Source organism: Cheilinus undulatus, linkage group 6, assembly GCF_018320785.1.
Source record: "Cheilinus undulatus linkage group 6, ASM1832078v1, whole genome shotgun sequence".
Taxonomy (NCBI): Eukaryota; Metazoa; Chordata; class Actinopteri; order Labriformes; family Labridae; genus Cheilinus; species Cheilinus undulatus.
Window position 1 is genome coordinate 26,239,798 of NC_054870.1, and position 11,342 is coordinate 26,251,139.

Below are 11,342 nucleotides of genomic sequence, written 5' to 3' on the forward strand. Positions count from 1 at the left end.
CAGCAGTGTTTAAATCTGGCAGACTAGATTAGCATTAACAGCACATAACTGGGTCTTTTTCCTGTAATAATAACACAAATGCTCCAGGTGAGGTTCGAACTCACATCCTCGGCATTGCTCCACAGCGTACTGTCTTATAAGTACCGCGCGCTAACCGATTGCGCCACTGGAGCTGTGTGAGATCTACTAATGTGTTATGATTAAGTTATACCTGTATCCCTTTTTTCTTTATCCTTGAACAATCTAGCTAGCCATCTAGAAGGGAGCCCTGCTTATGAAGACATGTTGACTTTGTGTAACAGTAATGTCTTTTAGACATATGCTGTATAAAGAAACAATCGATCAATCTTTATTTATATAGCACTTTTGATACAATGCAATGTAGCACAAAGTGCTTTACACACAACATACAATTTAAAGAAAAGTACATTAGTTACCCCACCCCCACAACCCCCATCCGACCACCAACCCACCCAGTAACCCCACCCTCTTCCCTACTCAGTCGTCCATACCTTGGCAGATGTGTCGTTATATAATGGATCCCTTACATACAGGAATGTGCACACCAAGGAAACACACTGGGTTTGTACAATTTTGGGGGAATACAAAAAAAATAGATTCACCTGTAACCTGCCATTTTGATGCAATGATGCAGGGTAGTGATGTAATCCGGCTGCTATCCTCATCTTTCCACATCTTTGGAAATGATCTCAGGAAAATAACTGAGGTTTCAAATTAAACTGGGTCTGAGGATGACAACTCACAGGTATTAATAATATCATCTGGCTGCATTATTCTTCCATGGAGTGTCATCCTTAAAACCTTTTACATTTTAAAATAGAGAGCTATTTTTACAAAGACAGCTGACTTTGTATTTGTTTTGCAGAAAATGTGATATGCACTTAATAAATGCCTTTTAAGGACTGACATCACTTCACTGTTGATAGAGCTTGAGCCAGGAGGTTTTAACCTTTGCTATACACCATCTTTAACCCTTTGTCCACATTTTAGCACAACATCCATAAAATAAAAAATTGTTACAACTACAGTGGTCTTGATTTTCTCTGTGAGACCACAAACTGGGCCTCTGCTGACCGGAGCAGATGGCAGTGACTGAGGCACTTCATCTCTTAATCACACACACTGTAACACCTCATACAGCTGATAACAGTGTCATTTACCTGTTGAATGCAGTTAATATTAACACAGATGCTCCAGGTGAGGCTTGAACTCACAACCTCGGCATTGCTCTACAGCGTACTGTTTTATAAGTACCGCGCGCTAACCGATTGCGCCACTGGAGCTGTGAATAGCATTTTATGATTAATCTTTACATATATATGCTTTGAGCAGGTTGATGATGTTGCATCTACGTCAATATATATTTTGTCCAGCAAAAACATGATTTTTTACCTACTTACTTCAGTGAGTTATTGTACAGACTATTCTATGTCTTTAAAGCTTGTGCTCTAGTGATTGTAACAGCCTGCTAATGATATGTCTTAGTCAATACTCCATAAAGAGATGCTAAGGTCAGAGTTCATGATATGTGCCAACATTATATTTCCCTATTGTATAACATGCAAAGTTGTGATTTAATGTTCATCGGGATTTTTGTAGTGGATCTATGCTGAAATTTCCTCTAAATTATTTTTAGTATTATGGCATTATATTTTCAAAATTTATCTCAAAGTGTTGCATAAATCATCCTCAGTAGATTTGACCAAAGGCTGACTGGAATGACGAAGGTTTAAAGATGGCGACAATGGTTCAGTGGTAAAGTCAGTTGTCATGTAACCACAAAGTCAGGGGTTCAATTCCCAGCTCCTGCAGTTATATGTTGATGTGCCCTTAAAAGGAACAAAAAATTGTGTGTTTGGCTGCATTCACACTGTGGGCCTTAATGCTCAATTCTGATCTTCTCTCAGATCTGATTTTTTTGTTTGCATATTCACACTGCAGTCAACTTCCAAAAGATCAGATTCTTTTTTAAGATTTTTGGGCTTTTCATGCCTTTACTCCATAGTGGAGGACAGTGTATAGAGTTGGAAATGGGAGAGAGAACAGGGAGTGACATGCGGTCAAGGGCCAGATTTGAACCCAGGCCACGTGCATACATAGGTAGAGCTTCAGACTGCTAGGCTATCTGTGCATCCCTACATGTGCACCCAAGCAAACACTGAAGAATAAGTCTCAAATATTTGTTGCTTCCTTCAGTCCTCCATATCGTTCCTTTCCTGTCGTCTTATATACTTATATTCAAAACTTCAGATTATGTGAGACTGTAGTTATTGTATCAGTGCCAGTGCCTTACCCTTCTTATCAAATTTAAATATTGAACTGAGAGAGTAAATATTTTCAGACTGTTTCATGCATGACTGTACTTCCCAAGAGAGACAGAGCTGGTTTCAGCTGAAACCCGTGACCAGAAAAGCCATTTGACAATTAAAAAAAACATCAACATTTTGATGACAATGACAGAGGAAATAAAGTTTTAAACAGTGGATGATTTATGTCAGTGTTTTAGGAAGTGACAAATGAAACCAGGAATCAAAAATGTTAAATTTCCTCTCATTTTAATTTTGAGAATAAAAAAGGAAAACCGCTATACAAATATCAGAGTTCTTACATCTAAAAAACATAGTTCACATCCTTAAAGTTCTGATGATTTTTTTTTTTTATCATTAACTTCATTTGATCAAGAAAAATACATAGAAAGTAGCCGTATGAAGACAAAAAATCTCAGAATCAGTGAGAAATATTTTACAACTTTAGTTCATAGTCTGTGAAAACACATCTTTGTCTGATCCCACATCACAAAGGGAACGGTAGCTCAGTTGGCAGTTAAAGAAATTATCTGCATATAAGGGTAACTTGTTGTTTGGATTACTCAGAATGCTCCAGATACCATTTATATAATGACAATGCATAAAGACTTGGGGGCCTTGTGCCTTGAATAAAAGCATGGAGGATAAGAAATAAAATTTGTGGAAGCAAAAAATGGTACATATGCATCAAAGCAACCTCTAAAGCTGTAGCTTCCTTCAAATGTGATTGTCAAATACCTGTCTCTTTCTCTGAACAAAGAAAGACACACCTGGTCTATCCTTCATGCTCCAACAAAGCCCAAGATTTATTGTGTACCATTTTAAATAAGCTGACCTAGTCTTTAGCAGCCAAGCATTTTAATTTTTGTAAAGTTGTAAGTTTTAACACCATCGAACCTTCCAATACTCACTGAAAAACATGAGAAGGGCCCTTAAACATCAAATTATCTTTAAAGAAACAAATTAAGTTATGTAAAGTTCTGAGCAAGTTCTAGGGCAGCTGTTGAGGTGGCTAAGTGTCAGCGGTGACACTTAGGAGCTAGAGGGCATGGTCAGGAAAAGTGAATGACAGAGAGCCTCCTATAAGCTAACTCATTAGTTAGACCTGACTGGTTTATGCAGACTACAGAGGCTGAGCCCTTTGAAGGATGCTATACCCTGTAAAGCTTGTGATGTAACTTTTCATAAGCTTGTTTGTTTAATCTGTTAAGATTACCAGCTTATATCAGGTGAGAACTCCAGAATGCCTTATATTTTGTCTATATGTTACACAAACAAGCTTGACTTGCACTTATTAAGCTTCATCACCTTAGAGATCAACTCCTCTATTCTGTTTACTCACTCTATCTCCAGACTCGTTTCTTGTCTCTCCAATATTAAGAGGTCAGGCACACTCTTAGTTTTCAAAGTAAAATGTTAAATTGAAAAAAATATATCTCTTATGCTTGACAGTTTCTAAACATGATACACAGCCAATTGTAAAGGACAAAAGAAGAAGAGAAATCCATTTATTAAACTGAGCTCCTGCACTACTCTTTTTATTTATGATTGTATATGATTTTATTTTTAGCTTATGAAATTTGCAGGTTACAACAGTTTTTTGTTTTCATAACTCACATGTTCACGTGGTTTACTGGTTTATCACCTATTTTCAATCTTGAAATGAATCTGACCACACTACCTTTACTTATTCCACCTCTCACAAACACGCACACACTTACACGTACACCATCACAATGACCGTCCAGGGCACACAGGATAAACGGTTTGGCTGAAGACATCTGTGAGTGAGGGTGGAGCTTCAGAAGTTTTTCCATCTAATGGAGGAGAGGATTGAGTGGACGAAGTAGAGGAAAAAGGCCACGTAGGCAAACACCTGAGACACACAAACACAGAGCGCACTTAAGAAAATACATCTTTTGTTCTTATATCAGTTGTGATTGACAAATTTCCTCAGAGACACTTATAATGATGTATTCAGTTTTATTGTTGGACTTTTCCTGCTTTTACTAAGTGATTCACTTTTGAATAAATAAGATTATTTGCTCTCCTGATAATAGAGGGTGTGCACTGACGTCACTTTCAGTGCAACACCACTGCTCAGCTGGTCTGAGTGGCAAAAGACAGCTGTCTGCTCTATGAGGAGCAGATTAAAACAGGAGAAAAACAGAATAATATCCTCTTAAATTAAGGACATGTGGACTGGACAGAGATCCATACTGTTTTCTAAAGACACAGAGTTTCCTGATACTTAACCCTTAGCTTACCCCTCTCCCCTTAGCAGAAGTTTAATCAGATTTTATTTTGAAAGTTTAAGCATTTCCATTCCGAGAGATAAGATCAGTGATGAGAGTGGCCGTCAGGAATGAACATGCTGCAGCCAGACTGTCTTGGCACTTAGCCGCAGAAGAACATTTTTTACTCCATCTCTAATTAGTTCTCACCACAGCAGCGATGTCGATCTTATAGATTCTTGCGTCGCCTTCTGTTTTCTTCTGGAAGGTGATGTTAGCCAAAGCCACGCCTGCACTGAGGTAGAACATCGCTGCCAGGCCATGGTACGCAAAGTCCTGGACACACACAAAAAAACCCTCATAACATTAAAACATGGCTTTAGCCTGCCTCTACCACCATTACATTCTCAATCTCCACTCTTACAGCAGCAGCCCAGCCAGAGCTGTTCTTATGACATCCAGCAACAAAGATGATCATCCAGAGGAAGGTCATGACGAAGCAGTAGACAGAGACAAACATCACCCAGCCCAGAGGGTTTGGTGGGTCTACGTGGGTCGAGGCCACAAGGATCCAAACCAAACCACCAAACACCTGCAGAAATGGAGACAGAGGTATTGTTAACTCCTTCATCTTTGATCATCAACCTATGACATTAACTTCTCTCTGAATTGTGTCACTCAGATTAGCATTATTAGTGGTAGAGGTTCCCATGAAGACGTGGAACCATATTATCACAATAAAATGTTCTTTGACACTCTCTGGCCTATATTTTCTTCTTGCCTATGTGGGCTGGAACAGAGACCCCCATTGGGTTGATCTCTGTAATGATTTAAAAGTAAGGGAAAGTTGCACATGTATAGGGAAACTAATCATCTGTAAAATAGATGTAGTGTGTAATGAGAACATGGTCCTAGGTGTCTACGGTATCTAATTCTGATAACATGATTGACAGTTTTATTAAAAGCTCCTAAAATAGATCAGTGTGTCAGCTCTTTCTGCTGTTTTGGCTCTGTTATATACCATTATTTTTACTGCAACTTAGACAGAGCCTGACACGTCACCTGTGTTATTGTTTAAACATGGCCTTGAGGCATGTCGATTAACAAGCTGTACATGGTTTTAAAAAAAACATGCACACTCTGAGCAATGTAACTTGCAAAAATGTCATTTATCTCCAACGTTTCAGAAAGAGACCTTCATCAGGAAAAAGTAAATTAAGAATGAATTTTCAGTCTCTTTGATGCCGTATAGCATATCCAAATTGCAATCAAAGTAAAATTTATTGCAAATCAGCTTTTTTCCATAAAATTATTCAGCCCTAGTGTCTGATTCGATTTCAGTTTGCCTGAGTACACTAGAATAAATGTTAATCACAACTCTCTAGAATTAGCTCATACCATGTAAAATCAGCATAAATTATCAGCAGAGGTGTGCAGTCAGGGGCAGCAGGGCTAGCACTGCTATCCCTGTTAAAAATGACAATGAATTATTTTGTTCATGATTTGAAAGTTACTCTGAAATATGTGTGGAATCAGTTACTCAGTTACTTGTTTAATATGCAAATTTCTTATGCCCTGAACGCATCACAGCTCCTTTCCTCTGCAGAGGCCAGCAGTAGTTGCATTGCAAGCCCTGAGCTGAAGCTGGGCATTACTATTGGGTTACGAAGTTGAGTGACAGTGTCATCAGCCAATCAAATTTTGATGTGTTATTGACATCCTAGGGCCAGCTGAGTTTTTTGTGCTGGCCTGGGTGTTGCCATTCAAATGACCGTATGTGATTGGCCCATGGGCAGGTACAATGTGATGGTTATTTGCCAGATATTATGAGAATGGCGCTGGATTTGACAGCGAGCAGGTGTCTTTTTGAAGGCGGTTATTAGTGCTAACTGCCCCACTGATGCTCCTTTGCTGGGCCTGCTTGCTAGGGTTTATCTACTTTCAAGTGCATTGCAGTAGTTAAAAACTGGTTTAAAGATTGATGCAGTTTACAGTTAATTGTGGTAGTTAAAAAGTGCTAAAGATGTAAACTTGCATTATTTTTTAACAGATTATTTTCCTGTGTCCCTTGTGATACATAAGGACATCCAGAGCACTACAGTGGTTTTGTCAATTCTCCTTCCCTACTCTCAGGCAGCTTACAAGTCACATCTATGCCTTACCTCAGCCTCCATTTTCAGCTCAAACATGCCTACAACTTCTGCACACTATTGTAAATTTGATCAGTGTGTTGATATAGTTTTAAAAAAGGCAGTTCTGGCCCTGAAGTCCTCATCATACTTTTATTCAAGATAAAAACTCCTGAGGTAAATATCTTGACGGCTAGGTCAAATGTTTCCTAATGTAGTTAAATCAAGTTCCAAATATCAGTTCTAAATGATTCCAGACATTAAAGTTGGACAAGAAAAATAAAACTCTTTGGTTTTAAATGAAACCAACATTACCCTTAAAAAAGGTAATGTTAAGACACCACAACACAAATATAAAAAAGTAATTTACTTGCAGTTCACTTTTTCACTTTTTCTGATTAAAAACATCCTCATAGAAGTTAGATGTGTTATGTCACTGTTTTACCTCAAAAATGATAACATAAACTATTAAAATTTGATAAAATTACATGTTTTGGAAAAAAAAAAAAAAAAAAAAAGCCGTAAATCTGTCAAGCCAGCCCACAGAACTGTCTGGGCCCTGACAAACCCAGAGAATGGGCCCTCCCCAGCTGTGATTTATTGATGATATTAATGGATGTGTGTTGTATCAGTAGCTTTGGTGCTAGCGTCCTGCCAAACAGTGTCTTCATTCTCGAGCTGAAAAATGTCATTGTTAGGTCCTATTGTCAAATTAATTATTGTGCCACTTTTTAAGCAATTTCCATCACTTTTTCATTACATTTATTTTCCAGTTTTATCCCATTTTTGCCCCCTTTTTTAGCTTTATAACTGCTTTTTACCATTGCCCACTCATTTTTGACCTTTTGTTGCCCTTCTTAAGCCTTTTGTAGCATTTTGCCTCTTTTACACCTCTTTTTTAGCCAATCGTAACCACGTCACCACTTTTCTTTCACCATTTTTTGCCACTTTGAACCCATTTCTGCCAGTTTTTGCCTTTTCTCTTTCTGCAATAATTTAACTATTTGTCCTTTAAAGTTTTTGAGTTGTTCCTACTTTATTCTCTGACATTTGTGCATTTCATGGTTAAGCTATTAAGTCTGAAATCACTTTTCAAATGGTTTAGTCAATGTACCATCCACATTGTGATCATTAGAAAAAAAAGTTACTGTTTTTAGAAAAAGGGTTTACAATTTTGAAAAAGCTATATGGTAAATAAATAAGATTATTATTTATTTTGTTTCATTATAGTGATTATTATTCAGATTAAATATAAAATATGGTTATCACAGATTAACTTTATAATGGGCCATGATTTTCCTCACTTCCATGGGCCCCTGATTCTCTCCCCTTTACCCCCCTTATGGGCAGCAAGGACTCTACCTTTTAAAAACCCACACCAGCAATTTGTCATTCATTTCCATTCTCAAACTTGAGAGTATCATAAAGATTTTTGGTAAAATTGCCAATGTGCCCCTCAAATAAATCCTCTAAACACAAGACAGCGGTCTGAACACAAGTAAGGATCCCAAAGACTTTACACATTCAGAGTAATCAGAGATCCATATTGAAATGTGCTCCATGTGCTCAATTCAGCTGTTGTATGAAGTACCGTTGAAGAAATTATGAGATTTTATGAGGAATAACAAGATGTGACTAAAACGGAATCTGCAATACAACCTCTAGCATGAAAAAAATGAAAGTATTCATAAACAACCCAAAAAGTACCTTCCTCTGTGCAGTTATTCTTCCAGAGGTCAAAGTAGCAGTTTCTATCTTTTGTTGTCATTCAGAGGAGAAGAAGAGTTGGCCGCATTTTTCCCTTGCTCAGTGGCACAGACACAATGTGAGTGAAACGTGAGACGTGAGCAGACATAGCTGCTCCTCCCATTGGAAGAATATGTGTCATTATCCTGTTACCCCAAAATATGTTTGTTTTATATGTTATTTACAGTGTTAAAAAACACTGTATTTATTCAGAAATTGTGAGCACACACTTTAAAAAATGTTCCTTAGAGATTAGATTATTATTTAGGTTGCAATGTTGAAGCCCTAAGAGTAATGTGAGCTTCATTTATTTTTGCCAGTTATTTATTTTTTCATAACTTTAATACTTCAAGAGTTAAGGTCTGTAAGTATTATTATTATCATTACTAGTGCTGTGTCAACCAAGTGTCTTTGGTACAGGGGCCCTAAGAGGACATGCATCCATACATTTTTATCTTTACTGCATTTTCTTAGGGTGACATTTCTTGCACTCTAAACATAGTTTTCTCATTTTGTTGGGGTAAGTGTGGTAGTTTTACCACACCATTTATCAAGATTTCAAGAAATAAAAAAATATTAGCTCTTTAATGCTGAAAAACAGCATATTTATTGCAAAATAAGAAGATAAATCCATTGAGATCTCAAGATAAAAATGAGAAAATGGAATCATCATCTTGAGAAATAATCAGAAATCATCCTTGTGAAATGAAATTAACATCAAATTAATTGATGCATGTCCTCTTGGGGCTTCCGTAATTTCCTCCTCATAATGCCTATCATTATTTTAAAGCCTTTTATGATATGCATCATTTTTGGGGGGTAGGAGACCTGCTTAAAAATGTATAAATTATATTAACAAATTTTTTTTTTGTTTTGTTTTGTTTTGTTGTCTTTTAAAAGCTCTAAAGCCATATCAGATGTGTCAAAGTCAAGAAAAAATTAACCACTGACTTTAAAGAAAAACAACCCAAAAGTAAAAGTCAGTCTTTGTGAGAGGATTCAAGGTCACCCGTTCAGCTCTCTGTCTTGGTCCACTCACCAGCTCAGGCAGGTAGAATATATCAGGGGCGGTGGTGCAGATGCCCAGTCCGCTGGGCAGGCTCCCCATGGGCTGAGCTGTGGTAGCAGCCATCTCTGCCTGTTCCTTCTCCCTGTGCCGAGTCTTCAGCCACAAGCTGCCCTCTCCTCTGAACTAACGGGGCAGCAGCAGGTGTAACTGACTCTTATAGCTAAGCTAAAGTAGCAGACAAACTCGTTCTGCTCTCCCTCCCCACAACCGCTCCTTGAAGCAGACACACCCTCCATCCCTCTGTGCCCGAGGCTGCCTGTGTTTAATGTGAGCTGCTGACCTGTGAAGAGATTTTGAAACCTTCTATACGAAGAATTTCTGTACCCTTTGGCTACAGTAAAACCTGTGGACGGATCTGCATTGTTGCAGTGAGGTAAAGAAACAGCTCTCTGAGTTTAAGTTGTGCTAGCTTGATGACTCTTTTGGCTGTGTTAGCTGAGTGCCTGCAGCCTCTGTTTATACCAAACACAGGGGCTATAACAAGAGTTTCACTTCAAAATATACATCAGCTTCTCTGAGTACAAAGGGCTGCCTTCTATCCCTCTGCTGATGTCCTCTATATTTATAAGCAGCCTTTTTTGTCATCCTCTTTTTAAAGGTGAAATTTAAAATCCATAGATAGTCTTTGTTGTGTTTTTTCTGTAAATCACTTACTGTTGCATCTTCAAAGTAAAAAAGGAGAAAATTAAGTGTCACTAAACTGTGCAGTCTTTCACAGCACTTTGGGTATTTCAATGTCATGTTTTTTTCCTCTGAATTCTTTGTATTGTATTCTGTCATCATGCAGCTTAGCATAAGTTCAAGCAAGAAGATGGTTTAATTTCCATTCATCCTTTCATTCTTTAATAATCCCTCAGTTACATGGCACCCATTCCCCCCTCTATTTTCCTGCTCTGGTAATCAGCTGGTATGGACATCTGCTCACTCAAGTTCTGAGTCAGTCTCTTCAGCCACCACCTCTCTCGATTCAATCATCCTGCCGCTCTCATATTTTAAAATCTGTTCTCTGCAGTCAGTCTGTTGTTCCAATGCAACTGATGCAGCCCTCCTCCACCCCAGCCACCTCCATTACATCTCATCGGTGTCCTGGTCCAGCTCCTTGTGCATCCTGCATCCCTTCATCGCCACCTCCAAGTCTTCTAATCAGTGTCCAAGTCAAGTCTCTTATCCTTATATCACATCACCAATGTCTGGACTCCATACGGGGCATCCTATCCTGCTGTGGGCCTCACTACTCCTTTAAGTTCATGAACACATCACAGTGGAGTCAACATTACAAATTTGTAAAATAAAAGGTTGTTAATCTCATATAAGGGTCTCTCCTAACTGAAATGTCTTTAGCCACCGCAGTCTTTTGGACACTTGGGGCTGGGGACAAAAAGACTGTCAGTGTTGATCTTTATCATCAGTACAGGGCAATATCTAGTTTTCCAGTAATTCGATGACAGTAGCTGAAGAAGAGACACAAAATTTAAAAAATACTTTTACTTCTATTCTTTAAAAAATAAGGAAATTTTGCAATTTGCTGTCAGAATATATATTATATCCCATAACTGTCATTCATAAATAGTATTGTAAACCCAGTCTTGTGACACAAATTGTGATTTGAGTGTATTGTTAAATCCTCACATGTAGGGCTTCTTGAAGTTCTTCAGACTTTGTGTGGTTATGAAGCTAAAACAGCACACTTTTGGATGTACATTTTGCCAACAACACTAATTTCTATTGTGTCAGAATTAAGAGACTGTTGCAAGTTCTTCAGCCTACTGCAGGGTTTTATTGAATGATCATTTTGATGGTTGATAGAGGTTATAGACAAACTGAGCAAACAGCCTCT

General features: G+C 38.1%; 1 protein-coding gene and 2 non-coding genes across 3 annotated transcripts; all 3 read right to left on the minus strand.

Moving 5' to 3' along the window:
* Nucleotides 1–79: 79 nt before the first annotated feature.
* trnai-uau lies at nt 80–173 on the minus strand. The gene is made up of 2 exons: nt 136–173; nt 80–115 (listed from the first exon to the last, which is right to left on the minus strand). It is a non-coding gene; the product is annotated as a tRNA-Ile (tRNA).
* Nucleotides 174–1,210: 1,037 nt separating this feature from the next.
* trnai-uau lies at nt 1,211–1,304 on the minus strand. The gene is made up of 2 exons: nt 1,267–1,304; nt 1,211–1,246 (listed from the first exon to the last, which is right to left on the minus strand). It is a non-coding gene; the product is annotated as a tRNA-Ile (tRNA).
* A 1,255-nt stretch (nt 1,305–2,559) lies between these two features.
* Nucleotides 2,560–9,652, minus strand: LOC121510723 (myelin and lymphocyte protein-like). The gene is made up of 4 exons (XM_041788909.1): nt 9,476–9,652; nt 4,986–5,153; nt 4,772–4,897; nt 2,560–4,203 (listed from the first exon to the last, which is right to left on the minus strand). Exons 1-4 carry the CDS (start codon nt 9,566–9,568, stop codon nt 4,129–4,131), a joined length of 462 nt encoding a protein of 153 aa, XP_041644843.1. The 5' UTR covers nt 9,569–9,652; the 3' UTR covers nt 2,560–4,128.
* Nucleotides 9,653–11,342: the final 1,690 nt, after the last annotated feature.

Coding starts and splice junctions, on each gene's coding strand:
- LOC121510723 (XM_041788909.1), bottom strand. CDS start 9,568: ATGGCTGCTACCACAGCTCAGCCCATGGGGAGCCTGCCCAGCGGACTG. Junction 5,154..9,475: donor TATTCTACCTGCCTGAGCTG/GTGAGTGGACCA, acceptor CCATTTCTGCAG/GTGTTTGGTGGTTTGGTTTG. Junction 4,898..4,985: donor GCTCTGGCTGGGCTGCTGCT/GTAAGAGTGGAG, acceptor GTGTGTGTCCAG/GACTTTGCGTACCATGGCCT.